At 39.4% G+C, this 23,308-nt stretch overlaps 1 protein-coding gene across 2 annotated transcripts in view; it reads left to right on the plus strand.

Moving 5' to 3' along the window:
- LOC140187150 (E3 ubiquitin-protein ligase rnf213-alpha-like) overlaps nucleotides 1-23,308 on the plus strand; it is a 225,481-nt gene that overhangs the window by 84,875 nt on the left and 117,298 nt on the right. For both annotated transcript variants that reach the window (XM_072242138.1, XM_072242139.1), the window contains exons 23-28: nucleotides 7,588-7,752; nucleotides 8,235-9,387; nucleotides 10,484-10,674; nucleotides 13,679-13,834; nucleotides 16,385-19,972; nucleotides 22,314-22,450. In XM_072242138.1, coding sequence (XP_072098239.1) covers nucleotides 7,588-7,752; nucleotides 8,235-9,387; nucleotides 10,484-10,674; nucleotides 13,679-13,834; nucleotides 16,385-19,972; nucleotides 22,314-22,450 — 5,390 coding nt within the window. The remainder of the gene's footprint in view (nucleotides 1-7,587; nucleotides 7,753-8,234; nucleotides 9,388-10,483; nucleotides 10,675-13,678; nucleotides 13,835-16,384; nucleotides 19,973-22,313; nucleotides 22,451-23,308) is intronic.

Here is a 23,308-nt window from a genome sequence, read left to right on the forward strand (position 1 = left end):
ATCCTCTGTCTTCCCACTAATTTTTGCTTCCTTGTATGCCCTCTCCTTAGCTTTAACTTTGGCTTTGACTTCTCTGGTCAACCACGGTTGCATCCTTTTTCCACTCGAAAATTTCTTCTTTTTTGGAATATACCTGTCTTGCACATTCCTCATTTCTCGCATAAACTCCAGCCACTGCTGCTCTGCCGTCTTTCCCGCCAGTGTCTCTTTCCAGTCAACTTTGGCCAGTTCCTCTCTCATGCCACTGTAGTTTCCTTTACTCCACTGAAACACCGACACATCAGATTTCGGCTTCTCTTTTTCTAATTTCACAGTGAACTCAATCATGTTATGATCACTGTCTCCTAAGGGTTCCTTCACCTCAATCTCTCCAATCACCTCCGGTTCATTACACAATACCCAATCCACTACAGCCGATCCCCTAGTGGGCTGAACAACAAGCTGTTCTAAAAAGCCATCTCGCAGACATTCTACAAGTTCTCTCTCTTGAGATCCAGTGCCAACCTGATTTTTCCAATCTACTCGCATGTTAAAATCCCCCACAATTATCATAACACTGCCCTTCTGACAAGCCTTTTCTATTTCCAGTTGTAATTTGTAGTCCACATCCCTGCAGCTGTTTGGAGGCCTATAAATAACTGCTATCAGGGTCCTTTTACCCCTGCTATTCCTTAACTCAACCCATAAAAATTCTGCACCTTCCAATCCTATATCACCTCTTTCTAATGATTTAATATAATTTCTTACCAATAAAGCCACGCCTCCCCCTCTGCCTACCTTCCTATCCTTCTGATACACCGTGTATCCTTGGACGTTCAGCTCCCAGAGACATGCATCCTTTAGCCATGTCTCAGTGATGGCCTCAATATCATACCTGCCAATCTGTAGCTGTACAACAAGATCATCCACCTTATTTCTTATGCTGCGTGCATTTAAGTACAACACCTTAAGACCAGTATTTGATACTTTTTGCTTTGATTTCATTGCAACTTTATTGCACTGCAACTCATCTCAATGGCTACACATTTGCCCCATCACCTGCCTGTCTTTCCTGACATCTTTACTGCTCACTATCTTAGATTTATTTCTGTTTTCCCCTTCCTCCGCTCTATCATTCCGGTTCCCATCCCCCTGCCAAATTAGTTTAAACCCTCCCTAACAGCTCTATTAAACTTTCCCGCCAGGATATTGGTCCCCTTCGGGATTTACCTCCTACTTCATAATTCTTTTGTCTCAGGTAAAGAAAATTTCTTTGAGTTTCCAACGTATAAATATCGTCAGTTTCACTTTGCAATTTCCTAATTTCCTGTTTTCGATTTGAATTACTTTTGTTGCTATCTACAACTTGAAGTTGTTTTAATTTTCCTTGAAGGTCTACTAATGTTTGTGCATTGATTTTTTTCATGTGAGTGGTAATGGAAATAATTTTCCCTCTCAGTACAGCTTTCAATGTATCCCATAAGATCACTGGTGATGTTTCTCCCGTGTCATTAAGGTCTAGATATTCTTTGATTTCTCTGCTTAATCTCTCCATTACTTCCGGGTTATTGAGTATATGTGAGTTTAGCCTCCATAGTGTTTTCCTCATTTTCCTTTCCAGGATTAGAGACATAGAGACTGGGCTATGATCCGACAGATTAATTGTTGCAATATTACAGTTTTTTATCCTGAGTCTATCTGTATTAAAGATAAAGAAATAGTCTATCCTTGAATAAGCTGAATGAGGGAAAGAGTAATGTGTATAATCTTTACTAGTAGGGTGTAATTCCCTCCAGACATCTATAATTCCCAACTCCTCCATCAATGAATTCATTTTCTGAGGCAGAGGTTTATTCTGAGTAACTATTCTTGAAGAATCTAATACAGGATTTAATCTAATATTAAAATCCCCTCCACAAATTACTACCCCTTGAGAACTGACCATTAGGTCAAAAATGTGTCTATAAAATGACCATTCACAACCTGGAGGAGCATAAACATTCAGCAATGTTATTTCTGTACCTTCTATTCTTCCTGTGATTTTTACAAACAGTCCTTCTTTGTCTTTAGTCTCTGAAATATGTTCATAATTAAGAGTACTTGATATTAAAGTAGCTACCCCTCTTTTGTGACTCAATTTATATGATGAATAAAATACATGCTTAAAGCCCATTCTTTTTAATTTTCCATGTTCAGATTGGCTCATATGTGTTTCCTGGAGGAAAGCTATTTGTGCCGTCTCTTTTTTCAATTTAGACATAATCTTATTCCTTTTAATTGGATTCAAAACCCCATTAACATTATAGGAAATTATTTTTACCAATTCAGTTTGCATTTTTCTCTAGTAGAAAAAAAACCTCTCCTTTTCTAACCAAACAGTAAGCAATCCCTTTTCAACAGTAAACCAAGACATATAACCACACCCTAGACATTTTTGAACGTGTAACATTTGAAAATTTTTCCTGACTTCCCACAGTGAGGCCTAAGTACCGACCCGCCTCAGTTCAGAGGGATAACCTCTATCTTCACCCTGTATTAGAGGGCCCTCAACAGTTTGAATAATCATAGAGAATTTTCTCCTATTTATGTCTCGACCAAATTGCTATCATTCAAGTTATTCCGCCTAGTTTATTTTCAGTTACCAGTTTTCATTTTACCTTTAAGTCCGATTTACTCTTTTCAGTCATTTCTCTTAATTAGTCTGTATCCTCTGTACATTCGCGTCTGAATATTTGCAGCTTTTCCTTGTAGTTTGACACTCTGGTTCGTGTGGAGCGTCCTCGCCCCACTAACTACCATGACTTCTGCCGAATCTTCTCCAGTAGCGACTCCGGTTGGGTGATAACTTTAATAGGTAGTCCCCAGTCCGCCAGGTCCGACGTTGCCTCCTCCACCATAGCGTAAGTTTTTGTCCCTTCGTCGTAAAAGACTCTCAGCCGAGCTGGATACAGGGTCTGGAATCTGATGTTGTTTTCCTTCAGGACCTTCCGTGTTTCCGTATATTCCTTCCGTCTGGCAAGAATCCCCGGTGCGTAGTCGTGGTCTAAACTGATTTTACAGTTGCTCCACATGAAACCTTTCTTTTGCCATGCCCGTTTAAGCACCTCTTCCTTCGTTCTGTAACTGAGAAATCTGACCAGAATCGATCTGGGCTGTGCGCCTGCCGGAGGCTGTGGTGTCAACGCGCGGTGAGCTCTTTCTATCTGTAGGTCTTTTGCGGCCGGTATATCAAGGTTCTCTCTAAGCAGCTTCTCTATGAAGGGAATCATCAATCCGGGTTTACCTTCGGTTCCTTTGGGAACTCTGTAAATCCTCACATTTTCCCTTCATGAGCGGCCTTCTTGATCTGTTAGTTTCCACTGGAGCTGGTCTTGCAGCTTCAGCATTTCTGCTATCACTTCCTCGGCGTTTTGTAGCTTCTCTTCAATTCCAACAATCCACGCTTCGGCTTCATCTATCCGCGAGTTAGTTTTTACTATTTCTCCTTTAATATCTTCCAGCTGTTTGCTGTTATCTTGTCGGAACTCGCGAATCTCTCCGAGAATCAAAGACAAGAGTCACCGATTCCCCCTCATTATCTCCGTCCTGGCTTGCCGTGGGGGAGCTAGGCCCATTGCCTTGCTGCGTCTCTTTATGTTTATCAGCCTTCGGAGTGGACTTTTTAATCTTGTTCTTAGACATCATCCTTGCCCCTTTTATTAATATAGTTATGCAATATTAAGTATTTGTCTAAATTCGATTTTGGGGCAGTTTACCTTCTTTTTTGTCGAGACCTTTTCCTTACGCCGCCATTCCCTTGATGACCCAGAAGTACCTCGTCCGTTTTACTATTTATTGTTATGTTTATTATTTAGTGTTGCATTTGTTATGTTATGATTGCACTGCCCCTGAGAAACGCTGTCTCATTCTGCTCTGCAGAGCTGATGTATGGTTAGAATGACAATAAAGTTTTTTGAATCTTGAATCCTGAATCTCTCATGCCACTGTAATTTACTTTACTTCATTGCAATACCGCTATGTTAGACTTCACTTTCTCCCTATCAGATTTCTAGTTGAACTCAATCATATTGTGATCACTGTGTCCGAAGGGTTCTTTTACCTTAAGCTCTCTAATCACCTCCAGTTCATTACATATCACCCAATCCAAAGTAGCTGATCCCCTAATAAGCTCAATGACAAACTACTCGAAAAAGCCATCTCTTAGGCATTCAACTAACTCACTCTCTTGAGGTCCATTTTCCTGATTTTCCCAATCGACCTGTATATTGAAATCTTCCATGAGTATCATAACATTGCCCTTTTGAGAAGCCTTTTCTGTTTTCCATTGTAATCTATAGTCCACATCCCAGCAACTGTTGGGAGGTCTATATAACAGCTATCAGGGTCCTTTTACCCTTGCCGTTTCTGAACTCAATCCACAAGGATTCAACATTTTTTTGATCCTGTTACGTCTTTCTAATAATTTGATGCCATTCTTTGCCACCAGATCCATGCCATCCCGTCTGCTACCTTTATTTCCCTCCTATACAAAGTGGACATTCCGCTGCCAACTACAACAATCCTTCAGCCATGATTCAGTGATGCCATAACATCATACCTGACAATCTCTTATAGTGCAACAAGAGCATCCACCTTATTTCTTATACCCCGTGCATTGAGGTAGAAGACTTTGAGTACTATATTCACAGCACATTTTGATTCTACATACCTAATGCATTGATACTCACCCGGCTGGCTGCAATTTTGTCCTATCACCTACCTGCCCTTCCTGACAGTCTGACTGCATGCTCTGTTGACTTGTTTACTATCTGTCCTATCCTGAGCCCCTTTATTCCAGTTCCCACCCCCTGCTAAATTAGTTTAAACCCTCCCCAACAGCTCTAACAAACCTGGCTGTGAGAATATTGGTCCCCCGTGGGTTCAGGTGCAACCTGTCCTTTTTGTACCAGTCATACTTCCCCAGAAGAGATCCGAATGATCCAAGTACCTGAAGCCCTGTCCCCTGCACCAGCTACTCAGCCACACATTTACCTGCCAAATCACCCTGTTTCTACCTTCACTGGCACATGGCACAGGTAGCAATCCAGAAATTATAACCCTGGAGGTCCTGCTTCTCAGCTTTCTGCTCAGCTCTCTAAATTCTCTCTTCAGAATCTCTTTGCTTTTCCTAATATTGTTAATAATAATAAGTACTTTATTGATCCTGATTGAGAAAATCTTTTGTTTTAACAACAGCATTTAAAAACACACTTAGCAGTGTGCAGACTTAACTAATAATGAAGTCCAGAATAATTATTTATCAATGTGCAATGATAATGTATGGAAACAAAAACAGACTATTATACTATGATGTGCGCTCCCCTGTCACACAGAGATGAACTGTTGCATATGCTTATTGCATTTGGAAGGAAAAATTCTCTGTAATGATCCTTGTGAGAACGGAGCTGATTGAGTCTGTTCAAAATGGTGCTCCACTGCTTATTCAGTAGGTCATGCAGAGGATGTGCCAGACTGTCCATAGTTTGTTTAGTGACCTCCTCTCCACCACTAACTCAAAAGTGTCCGGGTTGTAGCCAAGGACGGATCCATTTGATTGATGAGTTTATTTAGTCTTTTTGCATCACCAGCACCGATGTTGCTCCCCCAACATAAACTGGCAAAGAGGACTGCACTCAGTGCAACAGAGTGGTAAAAGATCTCCAGCATCTTGCTGCGTGCATTGAAGGATCTCAGCTTCCTTAGAAAATAGAGTCTGCTCATCTCCTTTCTTGTAAACAGCCTTGGTGTTGGTTTTCCAGTCAAGTCTGTTGTTGAGATGAACACCCAAGAATTTGTACTCCTCCACCACTGCAACCCCTTCTCTCAGAATGTATACAAAACTTGTCACAGTTCTGTTCCTTCTAAAATCAATCACCTCCCTGGTTTTGGCTACATTTGGGAGCAGGTGATTCCTCCTGCACCACTCCACAAACTTGTCCACCAGTCCTCTGTACTCTGATTCCTGCCCCTCTCTGATATACTCAACCACCGGAGTCATCAGAGAACTTTTGCAAGTGACAGACTCAGATTTGTATTGAAAGTCAGTGTGAACAGAAACGGAGACAGGACAGTCCCTTGTGGCACTCCAGTGCCATTCACCACCAACTCAGATAGAGAACTACCCAGCCATACAAACTGGGGTCTATCTGTTAGGTACAAAGTAATCCAGGAGATAGTGGATTTGTTTACACCTACCCTTTGCAGCTTCTCGCTCAGAAGAAGTGGCTGGATTATATTGAAGGCACTAGAGAAATCAAAAAATGTGATTCTCACAATGCCACCAGCATCATTGAGGTGGAAGTAAACTCTTTGTAACAGGTAGATGGTGGCATCATCCACCCCACATGAAGTTGGTAGGCAAACTGTAGAGGGTCCAATGAAAATCTCACCTGCGGTCCAAGGTAAGTCAGGATCAGCCTCTCCAGCATCTTCCTATGTCATTGGTACCAATATGTACCAAGACATCTGGCTGCTCTCCCTCCTGCTCCAAAATGCTGTGGACGTGATCTGAGATGTCCCTGACCCTGGCACCTGGAAGGGATCATACTGTCTGGGTGTCCCATTCACGTCCATAAAATCTCCTGTCTGTTCCTCGGACTATTGAGTCCCCTATCACTACCAGTCCCCTCGTCTCCGTTTTCCCCTTCTGCAGCATAGAGCCATGCTCAGTGCCAGTAACCTGGTCTTCGTGGCTTTCCCCTGGGAGATCATCCCCCACAATAGTATCCAAAACTGTATACTTATTATCAAGGGGAATAGCCATGGGTGCTTTTTGCTGTCTATTCACATTTCCATTCAAATTATTCAAATTTTAAGATATATGCCAGTGATACTAAACTTGATTCTAATAAAGCGACTCATTATGGTGCCTAAATTCCAATGCCAATGCTAATGGTTTCCCTGGATTCAGGTTCATGAAAATGATTCCAGGATTAAGTGGCTTGTCATATGCAGAGCTTTCGATGGCTCTGAGCCCGTGTTCACTGGAATTCAGAAGAATGAGGGGTGATCTAATTGAAACATATCGAATGGTGAAAGACCTTAATACAGTGGATGTGTAGAGGAATCAAATCAAATCACAAACAAGAGAAAATATTGCAGATGCTGGAAATCTGAGCAACACACACAAAATGCTGGAGGAACTCAGCAGGCCAGGCAGCATCGATGGAAAAAGTACAGTCGACATTTTGGCCTGAAACGTTGACTGTACTTGTGTAGAGGAGGTTTCCTATGGTGGAAGTGTCTAAGACCAGAGGACACAGCCTTAGAATAGAGGGGTGTCCTTTTAGAATGGAGATGAAGAATTTCTTAGCCAGAGAGTGTTGAATCTGGAATTCTTTGCCACAGGCAGCTGTGGAGGTCAAGTCTTTATGTATGTTTAAGGCAGAGGCTGATAGATTCCTGATTGTTCAGGGCATGAAGGGATACAGGGGAAGGCAGGGGATTGGGGCTGAGAGGGAAAATGGATCAGCCATGATGAAATGGCAGAGCAGACCTGATGGACCACATGGCCCAATTCTGCTCCTATATCTTATGGATTGTACTCAATCATTTTTATTTTTTCCACAGCTTTCTTTGGGGTCAGCTATCATATTAAAACTGCCAGAAAGTCATGATGACAATGAGGAACTACGAAGTCATACTTTCGAAGACCTGAAAGAACTGCAGAATAAACTCATGCTGATGTCGGGCAAGGGAGACCATGGCCGGGAAGAAGTGGACAGATTTGTAGATGTAAGTGGCTACTTTAAAGTATTCAGTTTATCTATTTGGGCAAGCTTGGCAGTGAAATACTTATTAGTCCATGAACTAAAATGCACTTTACACATACCATATCTAATCTTTTCTTATAGATTTATTGTTAATATTTGCAATAACATTGTAAATAACTACAGTCTTGTGTATAGTTTCACTAAATTGAAGCACTGAGGTCTTCACCACAATGTCAAACATAAAAAAACTAGCATTCATTTGTATTTTTGCTGAGTATCTGTTAATACATTAACTCTATTTACAAAAATATCTAAGTTTTAAATAAAGGAAGGGGTAACATTTAAGTTCTGATTATTTATTTTTGCTTTTGTCCATGTAATTTTACTTATTATGTCAGACCATAATCACAGCAATAGGATATGCTAAAACTGATGTAGCTCTGCATTACATAGGAAAGTATGACAATACTATTGGATCTCAATGAATTTCTGTTTTGTGTACAGGTATTTTCCAATGTCCAAAGACTTGCAACATCCTTCATCAGCCTGTTTTCTGCTGGCAACATGCTATTTAGGAATTGGAAGGGAGAAGTATATTGCTCAAGGAATTGTGAGGCTTGTATGGTAATAGATTTCAATCTAAAGGAAGTGGGTGTTATTAAAGTTAGTGGAAATGTCACCGAGCAGCTTCCCATTCTCTGTAAAAAGATAGAAGACTATCTAGAAGTATGGAAGCAGTATATGGATCAGCAAAGGTCTCGCTATTATTATTTAAACTTCTACACAGCTGAACAAATTGTTTACCTCAGCACCCAATTATTTGATCGTAACTGTGCCAGACTAGATGTCCTGATGATGCTGTCTTTCATTAAACCCAACTGTACTGCCGAAGACCTACAAGTAGCTCAGCAGAAATTTTTTGATGGATATATAAGCAAAGGAACTCGGCCATTAGCCAACCTGAAGCTGAGACAAGTAGATATGCATGATGTACCCATGGAAGCAAAGATGGATTTGGTGTGGGAATGTTATATGGAAAATATGACTTATTTTCTGTCTGGCTGCATTGATGTCAGCACCCTTGGTAAACTTCTTGAAAATGTTGCTGACATGAAACAAACTGTTGCAAGAGCACTTCCACCTGGTTTTCAGGAAGGTTATCCTAACCTTGTTGTTTGTCCCCATTCTGAAGTGCTTACGTCTGCTTTGTGCATTTACCTGCACTCCAGTAATCAGCCTTTGCCTGCTTACGATGAAGTACTTCTGTGTACAGCAGAAACTACCTATGAGCAAGTAGAACTTTTCTTGAGGCGATGCCTGACTGCTGGCAGCACCCATTCCAAGATATATTCTCTACTCTATGCTGATGAGCTCACTTATGATGTGAGTGTGAGATTTGAAGAAATGTTCAAAAGCCTGCAGTTGAAATTTCAGTCAGATTATAGACTGGTGATATTATGCAGTTGTGAGAGAGAACACTGCTATATTCCAACTGCGTTCAGTCGACACAAGCTTCATATGATTCCACAAGAACCTCTAGAGAAAATCCAGAGTTATCTTGAAAGTCATTACAAAATTTCAACTGTTTCATCAGCAGCCACTGTCTTTAAAGATGGAATGTTTGTAAGGATCATATCTTCCAAGAGAGCTGGCGTTGGTAAGTTCTGTAAAATAAAAGTGGTATGCTTAAATATGCTGATGATTTCTTCATGTTTGCTAGCTATAAAGCTACAAGTGTAGTCACTTTGCTGGATAGTTATGTATCTGTACGCTGAAAGTACTAATAACAAACAGAAGGCCTAAGTTAAAATTCACACTAAAAAACTGTAATTGACAAAAGTAGACACATTTATTCTCATGAATAATTCCTTTCTTGAAGCTGTTTGTCTAGGACATAAGCTGAAGTAAAAATTTATAGTCATAAATATAGTCAGCTCCAAAACAGGCTTGTTGGCCTAACTGGTCCATGTTGACCACAGCATTCGTCCTGCAGTCTGGTCATAATCCTTCAAGCTCTTCCCCTCCATGTAGCTATCTAAATGCCTCTCAAATGTTGCATTTGTACCCACCTCAACTACTTCTTCTGGCAGCTCATTCCAGGTACTCTTTTAAATCCACCTCACAAGCTCCCCCTGAATCCCAAGCAAACCTAAACTTTCCAGACCAGCCTGCCATTTGGGGCTGTGTCAAATGCCTTACTCGAGTCCATATAGACAACATCCACTGCCCTACCTTCATTTATCCCCTTTAGTTAACTCTGGAAAAACTCCAAAAGAAAGTACACAGGAATTATGGGATATACCAATTTAAATTATTATAGTATCCCCCTTGAAAGATGTTTATAAATTATGGAATAGTGTTGTCCACTCTTGTTTTGCCCTTTGACATTTTCACAACAGGTGTTCCTCCATTCCTATCTTGTCATCCTATTTTTACAGCTTTCTGGATAACAATAAAAGTCAAGAACTCTATGAACACATCCAAAAATAATAAGAAATGAGTTGAACCTGTGAATATGTACTTACTCAAAACCTATCTATACTTATGTGAAATGAATACTGTAATAAATTATTAATATCTACTGCATACCAATGCAGTTTATTTTACAAGTGTCAAACCTGATATTGTCAGTCATGATTTTGTTCAGCTTGAAGTAGTTTCATTGGGTTGTATTGGGTAGTAAGTTCAGCTGGATAGATTTTGATTCTAATTTAAATTGAGACTTGTTTTAAAACAACATTTTTTTCCTAAAGGAAAATCACTTTATGTGAAGAGATTACATGAAATGTTGAAGAAACAAACTGGAGAAGATAATTTGTTGAAAACCATACGTCTTTTAGAACCACGGGTGGATGAAAATAAAGTTCTCCGAGCTCTTTTATCATGTATAAAACCATCAAATGAGAGCAAACCTCTGATATTTCACTTTGATGTTGCCTCTTCTGTAAGTTTGCTTTACATAGTGTGGTTGTATGTTTCCAAATGTGATGTATTTTTAAATTAGAAAGCTCACATTTACAACATTTGTATATCTTTTTCTGCTTCTGAAATGGAAACTAATAATATTTGAGTAATATTTTGTGAATTACTCAAGTAAGGACCATTTGTCATTATTGATCCTGAATTTCTCTAGCAGATGTATTTTTTGATAACTTTGACATATTCTGTATAAGTTTTGGAATTTGAATCAACAATAGATATTAATCTATAACTTAAAATAGACTCACTTTTTACCGTTTCTACAACACTTTAATAATCATGTTCTGGTCTAGGTAATAATAGGACAAATTATAAAGTTGACAAACCAAAGTCTTTGTTGTTGCAAGCAATTTGTAGCATTTCTTTCAAAGTAGAAAATGGTAGAAACACTTGTCAGATCAGGTTTCATCTGTGGGAAGAACAACAGAGTTAATGTTTCAAGTTAAACATCCTTAATAAAAACTGGGAAATAGAGATAAATATATTATTTTTAACTCAACTCCCAGTCATGGGATCCTCTACCTGAAATGAGGAAGGCTGTCAAAGGATAACAGGATAAAGGTCAGTTGTAGATATGGTAAAGAAATCGCAGATAGCATTTAATCCTAGTAAGTGTGTGATGTTGCAGTTTGGGAGGTCAAATGTAAAGAGAACATGTACAGTAATGACAGAACTCATAGCATCAATTAGACTATTGTTTATTGAGTACAGCTCCAGCTTCAATAGTATAATTCTGAGCAAACTCATCACCAAATTAATAGACCTGCGACTTAAGACCTTGACATCTTGGATTTTAGACTTCCTGATTAACCAACCACTATCAGTAACAAAAGGCAACAACTCCTCTGTCATGATTGTCCTCAACATTGGTTCCTTACAGGACTGCATCCTCAGCCCTTTACTATGCACTCAAGGCTGCATGGCCAGATCCTGTTATAACTCTATTTGCATGTTCACAGATGACACTGCTGTAGTGGGCCAAGTCTCAAATAATGACGTGCCAGAGTACAGGAAGGTGATAGAGGCTAGTGCCATGGTGTGACGACATCAACCTTTTCCTCAATGTTAGAAAAACAAAGAGTTGGCCATTGACTTCAGGAAGGGGTTGAAATACACATACTCTTGTGTACATTAATGGTTCTGAGTTTGAGAGCTTAGAACTTCATGTTCTGAGGAGTGAACATTACCAATAGCCTGTCTTGATCCAATCATGTGGATTCCATCACCAAGAAAGTGCACCTGCACCTCCTGTTCCTCAGGAGGCTTAAATAATTTGGCATGTCCCTTTTGGCATTGCCAATTTTAATACTTCATAGTAAGCATCCTATCTGGTTTTGAGTGTCAAATGCTCTCTCAGAGACCACAAGAAGCTTCAGAGTTGTGGACACAGCTGAACACATCACAGAAGCCAGCCTCCCCTCCATGGAGTCACTGTGCACTTCTTGCTGCCTTGGTAAAGCAGATACCATAATTGAAAACCCCACCCACCCCAGACATCTTTTCTCCCTCTTCCCACTGGACAAAAAATACACAAGCCTGAAAACCTGTATCACCAGCCTGCAGGACTGTTTCTGTTCTGCTGCAATAAGACTATTGAATGGTCCTGTAGTATGATAAGGTAGATTTTTGACTTAATACAGTAGTTTACCTTGTTATGTCTTACACCTTATTTTCTGTCTGCACTGCACTTTCTCTGAAACCATAGCACTGTCTGCTGCATTCTATTATTGTTTTCCCTTGTACGACCTCAATATACTGTGTAATGAAATGATCTGTATGGATGACATGCAAACAACTGTATATGTGACAATAACAGACCAATTTACAGAGGGATCTGAGGCTCCAAGTTCATGGATAACCTGAAAGTGGCAACACAAATAGAGAAGATGGTAAAGCAGACTTATAACATGTTTACTTTCATCTGTGTACAACTTTGGTTAGACCACATTTGGAGTATTGTGTTCAATTCTGGTAGCCTCATTTACAGGGAGTATGTGGAGGCTTTGGTGAGGGTGCAGAGGTTCAACTGGATACTGCCTGGATTAGAGCATATTAGCTGCAAGAAGAGATTGGTCAAATTTGAATTGTTTTCTCTGGACTGTCAAGCTGAGAAGAGACCTGATAAAAGTTTCTAAAATTAGAGGCATGGAGTGCTTTGTGAAAGTATTCAGGCCTCAGCACTTTGTTCACATAAATGAATATTACCACCAAGGATTTTGATCAATTTAACTGAGAAATTTTATTTGTGAATTACATGCTTGTTTTTTTTTTAACAGTAGGACCCAAAAAATGGAAAACTGTAAAGCATGAAAAAGTACGAATTCAGAAACTGAAATGTCAGCAGTTCAGAAGTATTCATCCTCCTTCCTTAGTACTTAGTTGAGCCTGTTCTTGCAGCTATTACAGCCAGTAGTCTTTTTGGATAAATCTCTATTAGCTTTGCACAATGTGATGGAGCAAGATTTGCCCATTCCTCTTTGCAAAATTGCTCAAGCTTTGCCAAGTTAGTTGGGAGCGGCTCTGGACAACAATCTTGAGGTCTTGTCGGAAATGTTTGTTGGATTAAGGTCAGAACTCTGACTAGGTCATTCGATTTTGTACATCAACGAATTAGGTGAGCTGGGAAGCTAATACTGTATACAGTATTGTACCTGAGGAAGGTTAGCATAGTAAATACAAAGAGGATGAATACTTTTTCAGCCTCGTAACTGGTTTTAATTTTTCAGTAAATTGTTGACAGGTTTTGGAATTTTTCTTTTGATTTGACCTTAATTTTTGTGAGCTGTTTTCAAAATCCATGATTATGTATATTGCTAAAACAGATTTTTGAAATCATGGTTAAATGAATAAGGTTATTAAAGGCAGGCAAGTAGCCTTGATTTGCTTTAGGATTATTTTTACAATAAACATGCATTTATTTTTGTTTTGAAAAGTAGTTTTACTTACTAATAGAAATATATTTCTTTCAGGTGCAGAAAGGATTATGTGAATTTCTTTTCAAACTATTTATCTTACAATATTTGATGGGCACTGATGAAAAAATGTGGAAGTGCAGTCAGAGGCATTTGTACATTGTAGAAATGCTTGAGGGAACTGGACTTCCTCCAAGAAAGCAAACAAGACGAGTAAGTATTAAGTATAGTGAGTAAGTAACATCTCAACTACCAGAAACTCCATATTCTAGCCAAAAAAACTCCATTAATTCCAAGTTAACTTTCTTGATCTGGAGTGCATCAAAAATACAATTCATAACCCAGCACTTCATTATCTCAGACAGGCTGTCTCTCATCAGTGAGGGAGAAAGAAAGAGAAATTGCTCCTGCAACAGAGAGAGTGGAGGCTCGCAATTTGCTGTTCTGACATTACAATCTTATGCTTGTTACTTCTCCAAACCCCCGCCCCTGCCCCTCCCTCCACCCATTTTGGGGACCGACAGGCTCTCATCAAAGAGAGAGAAGGATTGGTCGAGTATAGAGGCCTTCTTCTGACAGCATCACACACCACCTGCTGTCCTGATGTTTCAATCACCCACGATGCTTGGGTAGGCGAAATCAACAAGGAACCGGGTTGTGTGCCTTCACGCTTCTGTACCTCCTTTTTAAGGGTAACAATGAGAACAAGGACTATGTCCTAAAGCAGTCTGGCAAAAAAAAATCTGATAGCAACTGTGTAAGCAGCTTTGGACATTTTTCCGATGTGAAAGGTACTTGTGATTGTAGTTCTGAATGTATGCTTATACTGAACAACTCGATTTGTTTTGCTTCTCTTCCTTTCTTTTTAAGACTTATTTCTTGTTCGTGTTACTCATCTCTGGAGTAAAACTCCAGTCATTACTCTTAATATTTCCTCATTTTAGTCAGTTTGGTTTTATTTTTTGTCTGATTACATTCCTATGATGGATTTGGGTTCAATTTTATATTTTAAAGATACTATATGAATGCAAGTCCCTGTATGATTATTGGACTATTTGCTGTTCCTGTCCAAGCATCTGATTGTATATACTGTTTTTGTCCTCTGTGTAATGCACCTAGTTGGCTAAATAAATATTTTGATGAGGCTGGCACGCTTTGCTTTGAACTGGTTTGCAGGTAAGTCTATTGTTAGCCAATTTGAGCAGTTGGGGAGAAGGCAAGTGTTTTTATATGACATTGCCAAGCTCAGACAACTTGTTCCCACCTATTTCAACTCATCTTCCCTCAGTCAGACACTTGGTCAAGTTGTACTAGCAGAAGCAGCTGGTGACGGCAGTGAAGGTGTTTCACAATTCACATGGAATCAAGCTTGTTCTTTAGAAGTTTTTATATTTGAAACCATGGTAGCAAAATTGTTTTGCTGTGAAATCAACAGTAAAGTCTATTCCTTGTATTTATGTATTGAAACCAAATTTTCTCCCTCTCCAAGATGGTCAAGGTACTTTCTTCCATCCTCATTTCTAAAATCTACAGGTATTACAACACCACTTTTTGTTCTCAAATCAACTCTGTCACTCTTTTTGGATATATTCTGCTGTTACTATGCCCATAGAGGACCATTTGGATTATTTCTAATAATAGCCTTCATCTTTGCTTCTACAGTTTTTCTGCCCTTACCCCCTTCGTTCATTTCTTGTTTTTTTTTAACATTTGGCCTGATTTTCCATATGTTATTAACCTTACAGCCTTAACACGCTTGCATCAGATTCAGATTAATTTATTTATTACATGTATATTGAAACATACCTGCAGCTAAGGATGTGCCTGGAGCAGCCCGCAGGTATTGTCACACATTCCGGAACCAACATAGCAAGTTCGGGTGTTCGGCAGAACAACGTAGATCATAACAAACCAGAACACAATGAGCAACAAAACAACAACAACAAAACAAGCTCCTTTCCTCCCTCACTCCCTCCCATCCACTCACATATGCACAAAGACAGTCCTCTCCACTGACAGAAGATCTAGTGCTTTCCCAGCGTAAAAGACAAACTCTTAGGCTTCCAGCTGGGTACAGGTATTGATTTTAACTGATGTTTCGATGACAAACTCTGCCATTTTCATCAGGGATCCCTGTTTGTGGGCCTCAATTTCATTTTCCACTTGATCTCAATAAATAGCTTATTCTTCTACAGTCCAAAAATCGATTCAGTTCAACTTTAAATACTTTTAATCAGTACTTGATAATACTACACAGCTTGGAGGAGTAACATTTCATTTTTTGTCTGGGTAGCGTTCAATCTAATGGCGTAAACATCGGTTTCTATAATTTTCAGTGATCACTGTCCCTCCAACCCTGCCCCGTTTTTTCATTTCCCATTCTGGTTACCCTCTCTCCCCTTCTCTTGTCCTCACCTGCCTATCGCCTCCCTCCAGTTCTTCTTGTCACAGTCTCACAGACTTCACCTATGAGATTCTTCCTTCAGCCACCTATCACTTCGCAGCTTTTTACTTCATCTCCCACTCCCCCACCCACCTTCTCCCTCACCTGGTCTCATCTATCACCTGCCAATACTCCTACCCCTCTCTCCACTTTCTTATCTATCTTCTGCCCCTTCCTTTCTGGTCCTGATGAAGAGTCTCAGCCCAAATCATCAACTGTCTATTTCTCTCCACAGATGCTGCCTGATTTTGCTGAGTTTCTCCAGCAGCATTTTGTGTGTGTTGTTTTTGATTCCATTGTTTTTTTTTATATGATTTCAGGGTGTACAAATGCCGAGCCATAACTTTCTGGACATCTTCCCAAAAATATGCTGTAGACCACCTAAAGAAGTCCTTGAACAAGAAGTAAGGAAATCTGAAACCCCGACATGGAATGGTATTGATCCTCTCATGGATGAGGAAGAATTTCGCAGTGAAGCATTTCAAAGACCATATCAATATCTCAGAAAGTTGCAGAAGAATGAAAACTTGGATACCTTTATTTACCAGGAAACTGTTGAAGGCAGCCATGTAGAGTGCTTGCAGATGTTTCTGATCTATTGTGGGGTAATAGATCCTTCTTGGTCTGAGTTGCGGAATTTTGCTTGGTTTCTTAACCTGCAGTTGAGGGACTGTGAAACTTCTGTGTTTTGCCAATTTGACTGTATCAACGATACTTTGCAAGGCTTCAAAGGGTTTGTTGTTAATTTCATGATTTTGATGGCAAAAGATTTTGCAACACCATCTCTTGACATTTCAGACCAGAGCCCAGGAATTCCAACTACAAACCTTGGTGGTGTTTCAGAAGCTGACATGGCACCATTTCTCATAAGAAAGAAGTGGGAATCTGAGCCACATCCTTACATTTTCTTTAATGATGATCGTACATCTATGACTTTCATTGGTTTCCATGTCCAAAAAAATGCACGTGGTGGCATTGATGCCATTAACCCATCAAATGGCAAGATTATTAAATCAGATATAATGACCCATCAGCTCTATCAAGGTTTGCAGCTACAAAGGGTCCCATTCAACATTGATTTTGACAAGCTTCCACGGTGTGAAAAGATTGAGAGGCTTTGCACAATGCTGGGCATTCAGTGGCCACTAGATCCTGATGAAACCTATGAGTTGACCACGGACAATATTTTAAAAGTACTTGCTATTCACATGAGATTTAGATGTGGCATTCCTGTGATCATCATGGGGGAGACTGGGTGTGGTAAAACAAGGTTGATCAAATTCTTGTGTGAGTTACGGAAAGCTGGTGCAGATACGGAGAATTTGAAACTGGTGAAAGTGCATGGCGGAACAACTGCAGATATAATCTATTCAAAAATTAAAGAAGCAGAAGCTCTTGCGAAATACAACAAGCAAAATTATGATTTTGACACTGTTCTATTTTTTGATGAAGCCAATACAACCGAAGCTGTTAGTTGCATTAAGGAAGTCGTTTGTGACCAGATGATTGAAGGGATACCTTTATCTCCCAATACAGGTTTGCAGATAATTGCAGCGTGCAATCCATACAGAAAACACACAGATGAGATGGTAAAGCGTTTAGAATCAGCTGGGTTAGGCTACCGTGTCCGAGCAGATGAAACAGAAGATAAATTGGGATCCATTCCTTTGAGACAACTTGTGTATCGTGTACAAGCTTTACCGCCGAGTATGATACCACTAGTGTGGGATTTCGGGCAACTTGACAACCTCACAGAGAAGCTGTACATCCAGCAAATTGTCCAAAGGTTGACTCAGTCCATTTCAGTACCCTCTGTCAATATTCAGTGCATGGTGGATACTTTGTCAGCTTCACAAAATTTCATGAGATGCCAGCAAGATGAGTGCAGTTTTGTAAGCCTTCGAGATGTGGAGAGGTGTATGAAAGTGTTTGTTTGGTTTTACAGCCATCAGAACATGCTACTAAACAATTTGAAACAATTTCTAGAAGACGATAACAAGGAAGAATCCATTCCATCGAGTGATGACATTATCTTGCCTTTTGTGCTGGCACTTGGCGTTTGTTATCATGCGTGTTTGGAAAAGAAGGTTTCTTATCGTAAACATATCTGCCAGCATCTCCCTTCTCCGTATAATGACCCTTCCAAAATCTTACAGCAACTTGAGCTCTTCCAAGATCTTTTACTAAGTGGTGTACCACTGCAAGGAACAATTGCGAAGAATTCTGCATTGAAGGAAAATGTTTTCATGATGGTCATTTGCATTGAACTTAAAATCCCGCTATTCTTGGTTGGAAAGCCTGGTAGCTCCAAATCTCTGGCAAAAACAATTGTAGCAGATGCCATGCAGGGGCAAGCAGCTCACTCAGAATTATATAAAAACCTAAAACAGATCCATTTAGTGTCATTTCAGTGCAGTCCTCATTCCACCTCTGAAGGAATCATTAATACGTTTAAGCAGTGTGCACGTTTCCAAGAAGGGAAGAACCTTGACGAATATGTTTCTGTTGTGGTCTTGGATGAAATTGGTCTTGCTGAAGATTCCCCAAAAATGCCACTGAAAGCTCTTCATCCACTCTTGGAAGATGGATGTATTGACGATGACCCTCTTAAGCATAAGAAAGTTGGTTTCATTGGAATATCCAACTGGGCTCTAGATCCTGCCAAAATGAATAGAGGAATTTTTGTATCGCGAGGTGTTCCTGACAAAAAAGAATTGATTGAAAGTGCCAAAGGTATCACTTCTTCTGATCATATGATCCAAACAAAAGTGAAAGGTTCATTTGAAAACTTTGCAGAAGCTTATCTAGAAATCTGTAAACAACAAAGTAAGGAATTTTTTGGACTACGAGACTATTACAGTTTAATAAAAATGGTCTTTTCACTTTCAAAAACCTCCAAAAGAGAACCAACTCCTGAGCAATTAGCCGAGATTGTGCTGCGTAACTTTAGTGGAAGTGATGATGTTAAAGTTATGGACATTTTCAAGTTTGTACTCAAGAATATTTCTTACGATAGTATCAACACTTTGGATCTGATTAAATACAACATTTATGCAGATTCTAATGATCTGGAGTGTCGGTATCTTCTTATTCTTACTAAAAACTTTGCAGCTCTTCAAATACTTCAGCAAATGTTTTTCTCCAAACAACAACAACCTGAGATAATCTTTGGGTCTAGTTTCCCTAAAGATCAAGATTATACTCAGATTTGCAGAAACATCAACCGTGTTAAGACTTGCATGGAAACTGGACAAATGGTAGTTCTGTTAAATCTGCAGAATCTTTATGAAAGCCTGTATGATGCATTGAATCAATATTATGTGTACCTCGGAGGACAGAAATATGTGGATTTAGGATTGGGGACTCACAGGGTCAAATGCAGAGTCCATCCAAGTTTCAGACTGATAGTTATAGAGGAGAAGGAAGTAGTTTATAATGAGTTTCCGATTCCTCTGATCAATAGGCTTGAGAAACATTATCTTGATATTAACACAGTCCTTGACAAAGATCAAAGGAGTACTGTAAAGTGTTTGCAAAAGTGGGTGCAAAATTTCACGGGAGTTAGATCCAGATATGTTTCAGTCCATGGTTCAGAGCAGAAATATGATCCATCGGATGTGTTTGTTGGTTATCACTCTGACACGTGTGCGTCTGTTGTTTTACAAATAACACAAAGGTTGAAACAGACTCAAAGATCTTGGGAGGATATACTCAATGAAGCACAGTGGGTGCTGCTGAACTGTGCCACCCCGGATTCTGTGGTTCGTTTAACTAATTCTGAACTTCCCACACATGAGGCTGACGTGATTATGCAGAAATACTTTGAAGAACAACATCATGATTCTCTTGCAGATTTCATCCATTCTCATATCAAATCTGGAGTTCAGTCCTGGGCGGTTTTCACTGAGGTACTCTCTTTGTTAATGATGCAGTTCTCTATACTATGAATGTGGCTTATACTTATGTTACTGGATTAGTTTACATTTTTAGTCATATTACAGATCTACAGAGAAATCCCTTCACAATGACTTTTGAGATCTTTGTTTCTTCAAGCAGGATTAAATTTAGAATCCTTGTTTGCTCTTGGAATTTGATTTTTGTTTTGTTTGCTGGAAGCCAAGATTTCATGATAATATAACATGTTATTGGGTGAGCACTTTGGAACCAGTGGCATTAGACAGGAATTTGCAAACTTGGAGAAGCTGTTTGCAGGTAAAGGGACATCTGGCAAGTGGGAGGCTCTTAAAAGTAAATTGGGGAGAGCTCAGGGTTAGCATATTCCTTTTAGAGAGAAGGGCAAGGCTAGCACAATTAAGGATATTTATTTAGGTAGGGACGTCGAGAAAAAGGAAGTAGCATGCGTCAGGTATTGGCAGCTAAGGTTAAGAGAACCCCTTGACATGTTGCTGTCAACTTGAGAATCAGATTTGATAGCTTTGGCACATAAGGTAATGGATAATCCTAAGAAATTCTCTAACTATATTAAGAACAAAATAGTAACCATGGAGAGAGTAAGACCCTCAAGAGGCATGTAGTTGTTTATTTCTCATCTGTATTTACTCTGGAGGAGGTAATGGAAACTAGGGAATTAAGTGAAGAGAATAATGATTTCAAAACAGAAGGTGCTGGCAGTTTTCAACCATATCAAGGTGGGTTTAAGATCCTGGAGCCTGTCGGATAAGTGTAACCGAGAACATCATGGCATTGTAGGGAAGAAATTTCTGAGGTCTGGCACAAATATTGCTGTCACTGTTACCCACACATGCGGTGCCAGAAGACTGGAGGGTATCTAATGTTATGCATTTATTTAAGAAGGTCTGCAGGGAGAAGCATGGAACTACAAGCTATTGAATCTAACACTGGTGGTGGGAATCTTACTGCAGGAAATTCTATGGGACATAACCTAGCAGCATTTGAAAAGACAAGGGCTGAATAGGAATAGTCTGCATGCTTTTGTACATGGAAAATCATATCTCACAAATTTGATTGAGCTTTATGAAGAGGTGACAAAGAGGAGTGTTAAAGACAGGGTACTGGTCTTTTGCGAGGCTTTTGACAAGATCCTGAATGGCGGGCTGATCCAAAAGATGAGATCACGGGTGAGCTAGCCAATTGGATAGAAAATTGGTTTGGTGGTAGGAGTTACAGGGTGTTAGAAATGGGTTGTTTTACACATTGAAGATGTATGACCAGCATGCAGGAAGGACTTGTTTTAGGTCCACTGCTGTTCATCACTTAATGATTTGGATGAAAATGCAGTTGGTATGGCTGGTGTATTTGTGGATGACACAGGAATTAGTGGCATAATGGACACTTAAAAGGGTAATTTGAAGAATCTTCTAGTTCAAGTGAGAAAGTTGTGGATAAAACTCAACTCTGGCAAGAACAAAGTGTTGCATTTTAGTAAGTTAAACCAGAGCAGGACTAGCTCAGTAATTAATAAGGCTTAGGTGATTGTTGTGGAACAGAAACACCTAAAAGTACAGATACATAGTTCTCTGAAATTGGCAACACAGGTACACAAGGTGATGAAGGAAGTGTCTGGCATGCCCGTCACCATTGGTCAGAGCAATGAGAACAAGAGTTAGGAGATTTTATTACAGCTGCACAGGGCATTGGTAAGACCACACTTGGAGTATTATTGGAAGGATATCCTTGAATTAGGACTGATTTGTACAGAGAGGCTAGACTAGGTTGTGGCTTTTTTTTTTGCTCGCAGTGTATGAGGCTGAGTGGTGATTGTTCGAAGTACAGTATATAAAATCATGAGAGCCATAGATAGGGTTAATTGGCAGTCTTTTCTCCCCCAAGGATAGGGAAGTCTACAATTAAAGAGCAGATATTTAAGGTGAAAGGGAAAATTTTTAAAGGAGACATGAGGAGCAACTTTTCCCCATAGAGGATGGTGAGATATGGAACGAGTTGTGAGAAGGAGTCACAGGGGCAGGTACTGTTACAATCTTCAAGGACACTTGCACAGATACATGGGCCACAATCAAGCAAATGGGTCTAGTTGAGGTCAGCATAGATAAGCTGGGCCAAAGGGCTTGTTTCCACACTGCATAACTTTGACTATAATTGTCTAAAATTTCTGTCTCATACAGATGGTTAGGCCTGCAACTTGAATTGAATTTAGCAATGTTAAATTACATTAATAAGGCCATGCTTGGTTAGGAACACAGAAAGAGGATCTTTGAATTGATGTTTTTATGTATCCATAATTAAAGAACTGCTTATTCTTTGTTTTAGGTTACAACATATTCACGGCTTCTAACAGTTTCTGACATTGAATTCTTGAAAAGAGAATTAAGTGGTAGTGTTCGAAATATCTTTCTTTTCTCACTGCAACAGTTTGACACCGAGCATTCATTTCTGAAGAAGATAAGGTCAGTTAATACTCAAATTTGAAATTAAATTTCAGTGGCTATTCTGTCATTTTCTAGAAGTAATGATGATCAAAGACAGCAAAGACTCTTTTTGCACCAGTATTATAAGGTAAAATTGTTATTCTGCACACAGTGTGTGAAGTCATTTTGAGTTTTTCGGAATCAGAATCAGATTTATTATCACTGAATTACTTTCTTTTCAAATCGTTTTATCACTATTATCCAAAATTAACAAGAGTACATCGAAGTAGGCAACACTTACAAATGTCTCAAGAAAAAAAACATTGTTTCAAAGAGTGATAAAATTTTGCTGACAAAAAATAGAAAAATAAACCCTACTAAGCAAGAAAAAGTGAGGAAAAAAACGCATTAGGTGTTCAACCCCGGAGCCATGCATCATACAAAAAGCTTCTAAAGATAAACATCAAACTGCCAGCAAGAAAAAAACCCCAAAAATTTACAATTAGATCGTGGAGGAAATCTATCGATAGTAACGAGCAAATGAACCCCATCTTTTCTCAAAATCAAACATAGGTTCAAAAGTTCAATTCTAATTTTCTCCAAACTAAGACATAGCATCACTTGAGAGAACTATTGTGACAAAATGGGAGCCAATGTATCCTTCCACTTCAACAAAATGGCCCTCCTAGCTATCAGTGTAACAAATGCAATAACATGTTGGTGAGACAAAGAGATACCACCGAAATTTTGAGGAATTATTCCAAAAAGCACAGTTAATTTGTTAGGTTGTAAATTAATTTTAAGTGCTTTTAGAAATTGTTGAAAAAATCTGACTTCCAGAACTGTTCCAGTATAGAACTGGACCAAAACATGTGTGTCAGCGTAGCTGTCTCAGTT

This window comes from Mobula birostris, chromosome 24, assembly GCF_030028105.1.
Source record: "Mobula birostris isolate sMobBir1 chromosome 24, sMobBir1.hap1, whole genome shotgun sequence".
Taxonomy (NCBI): Eukaryota; Metazoa; Chordata; class Chondrichthyes; order Myliobatiformes; family Myliobatidae; genus Mobula; species Mobula birostris.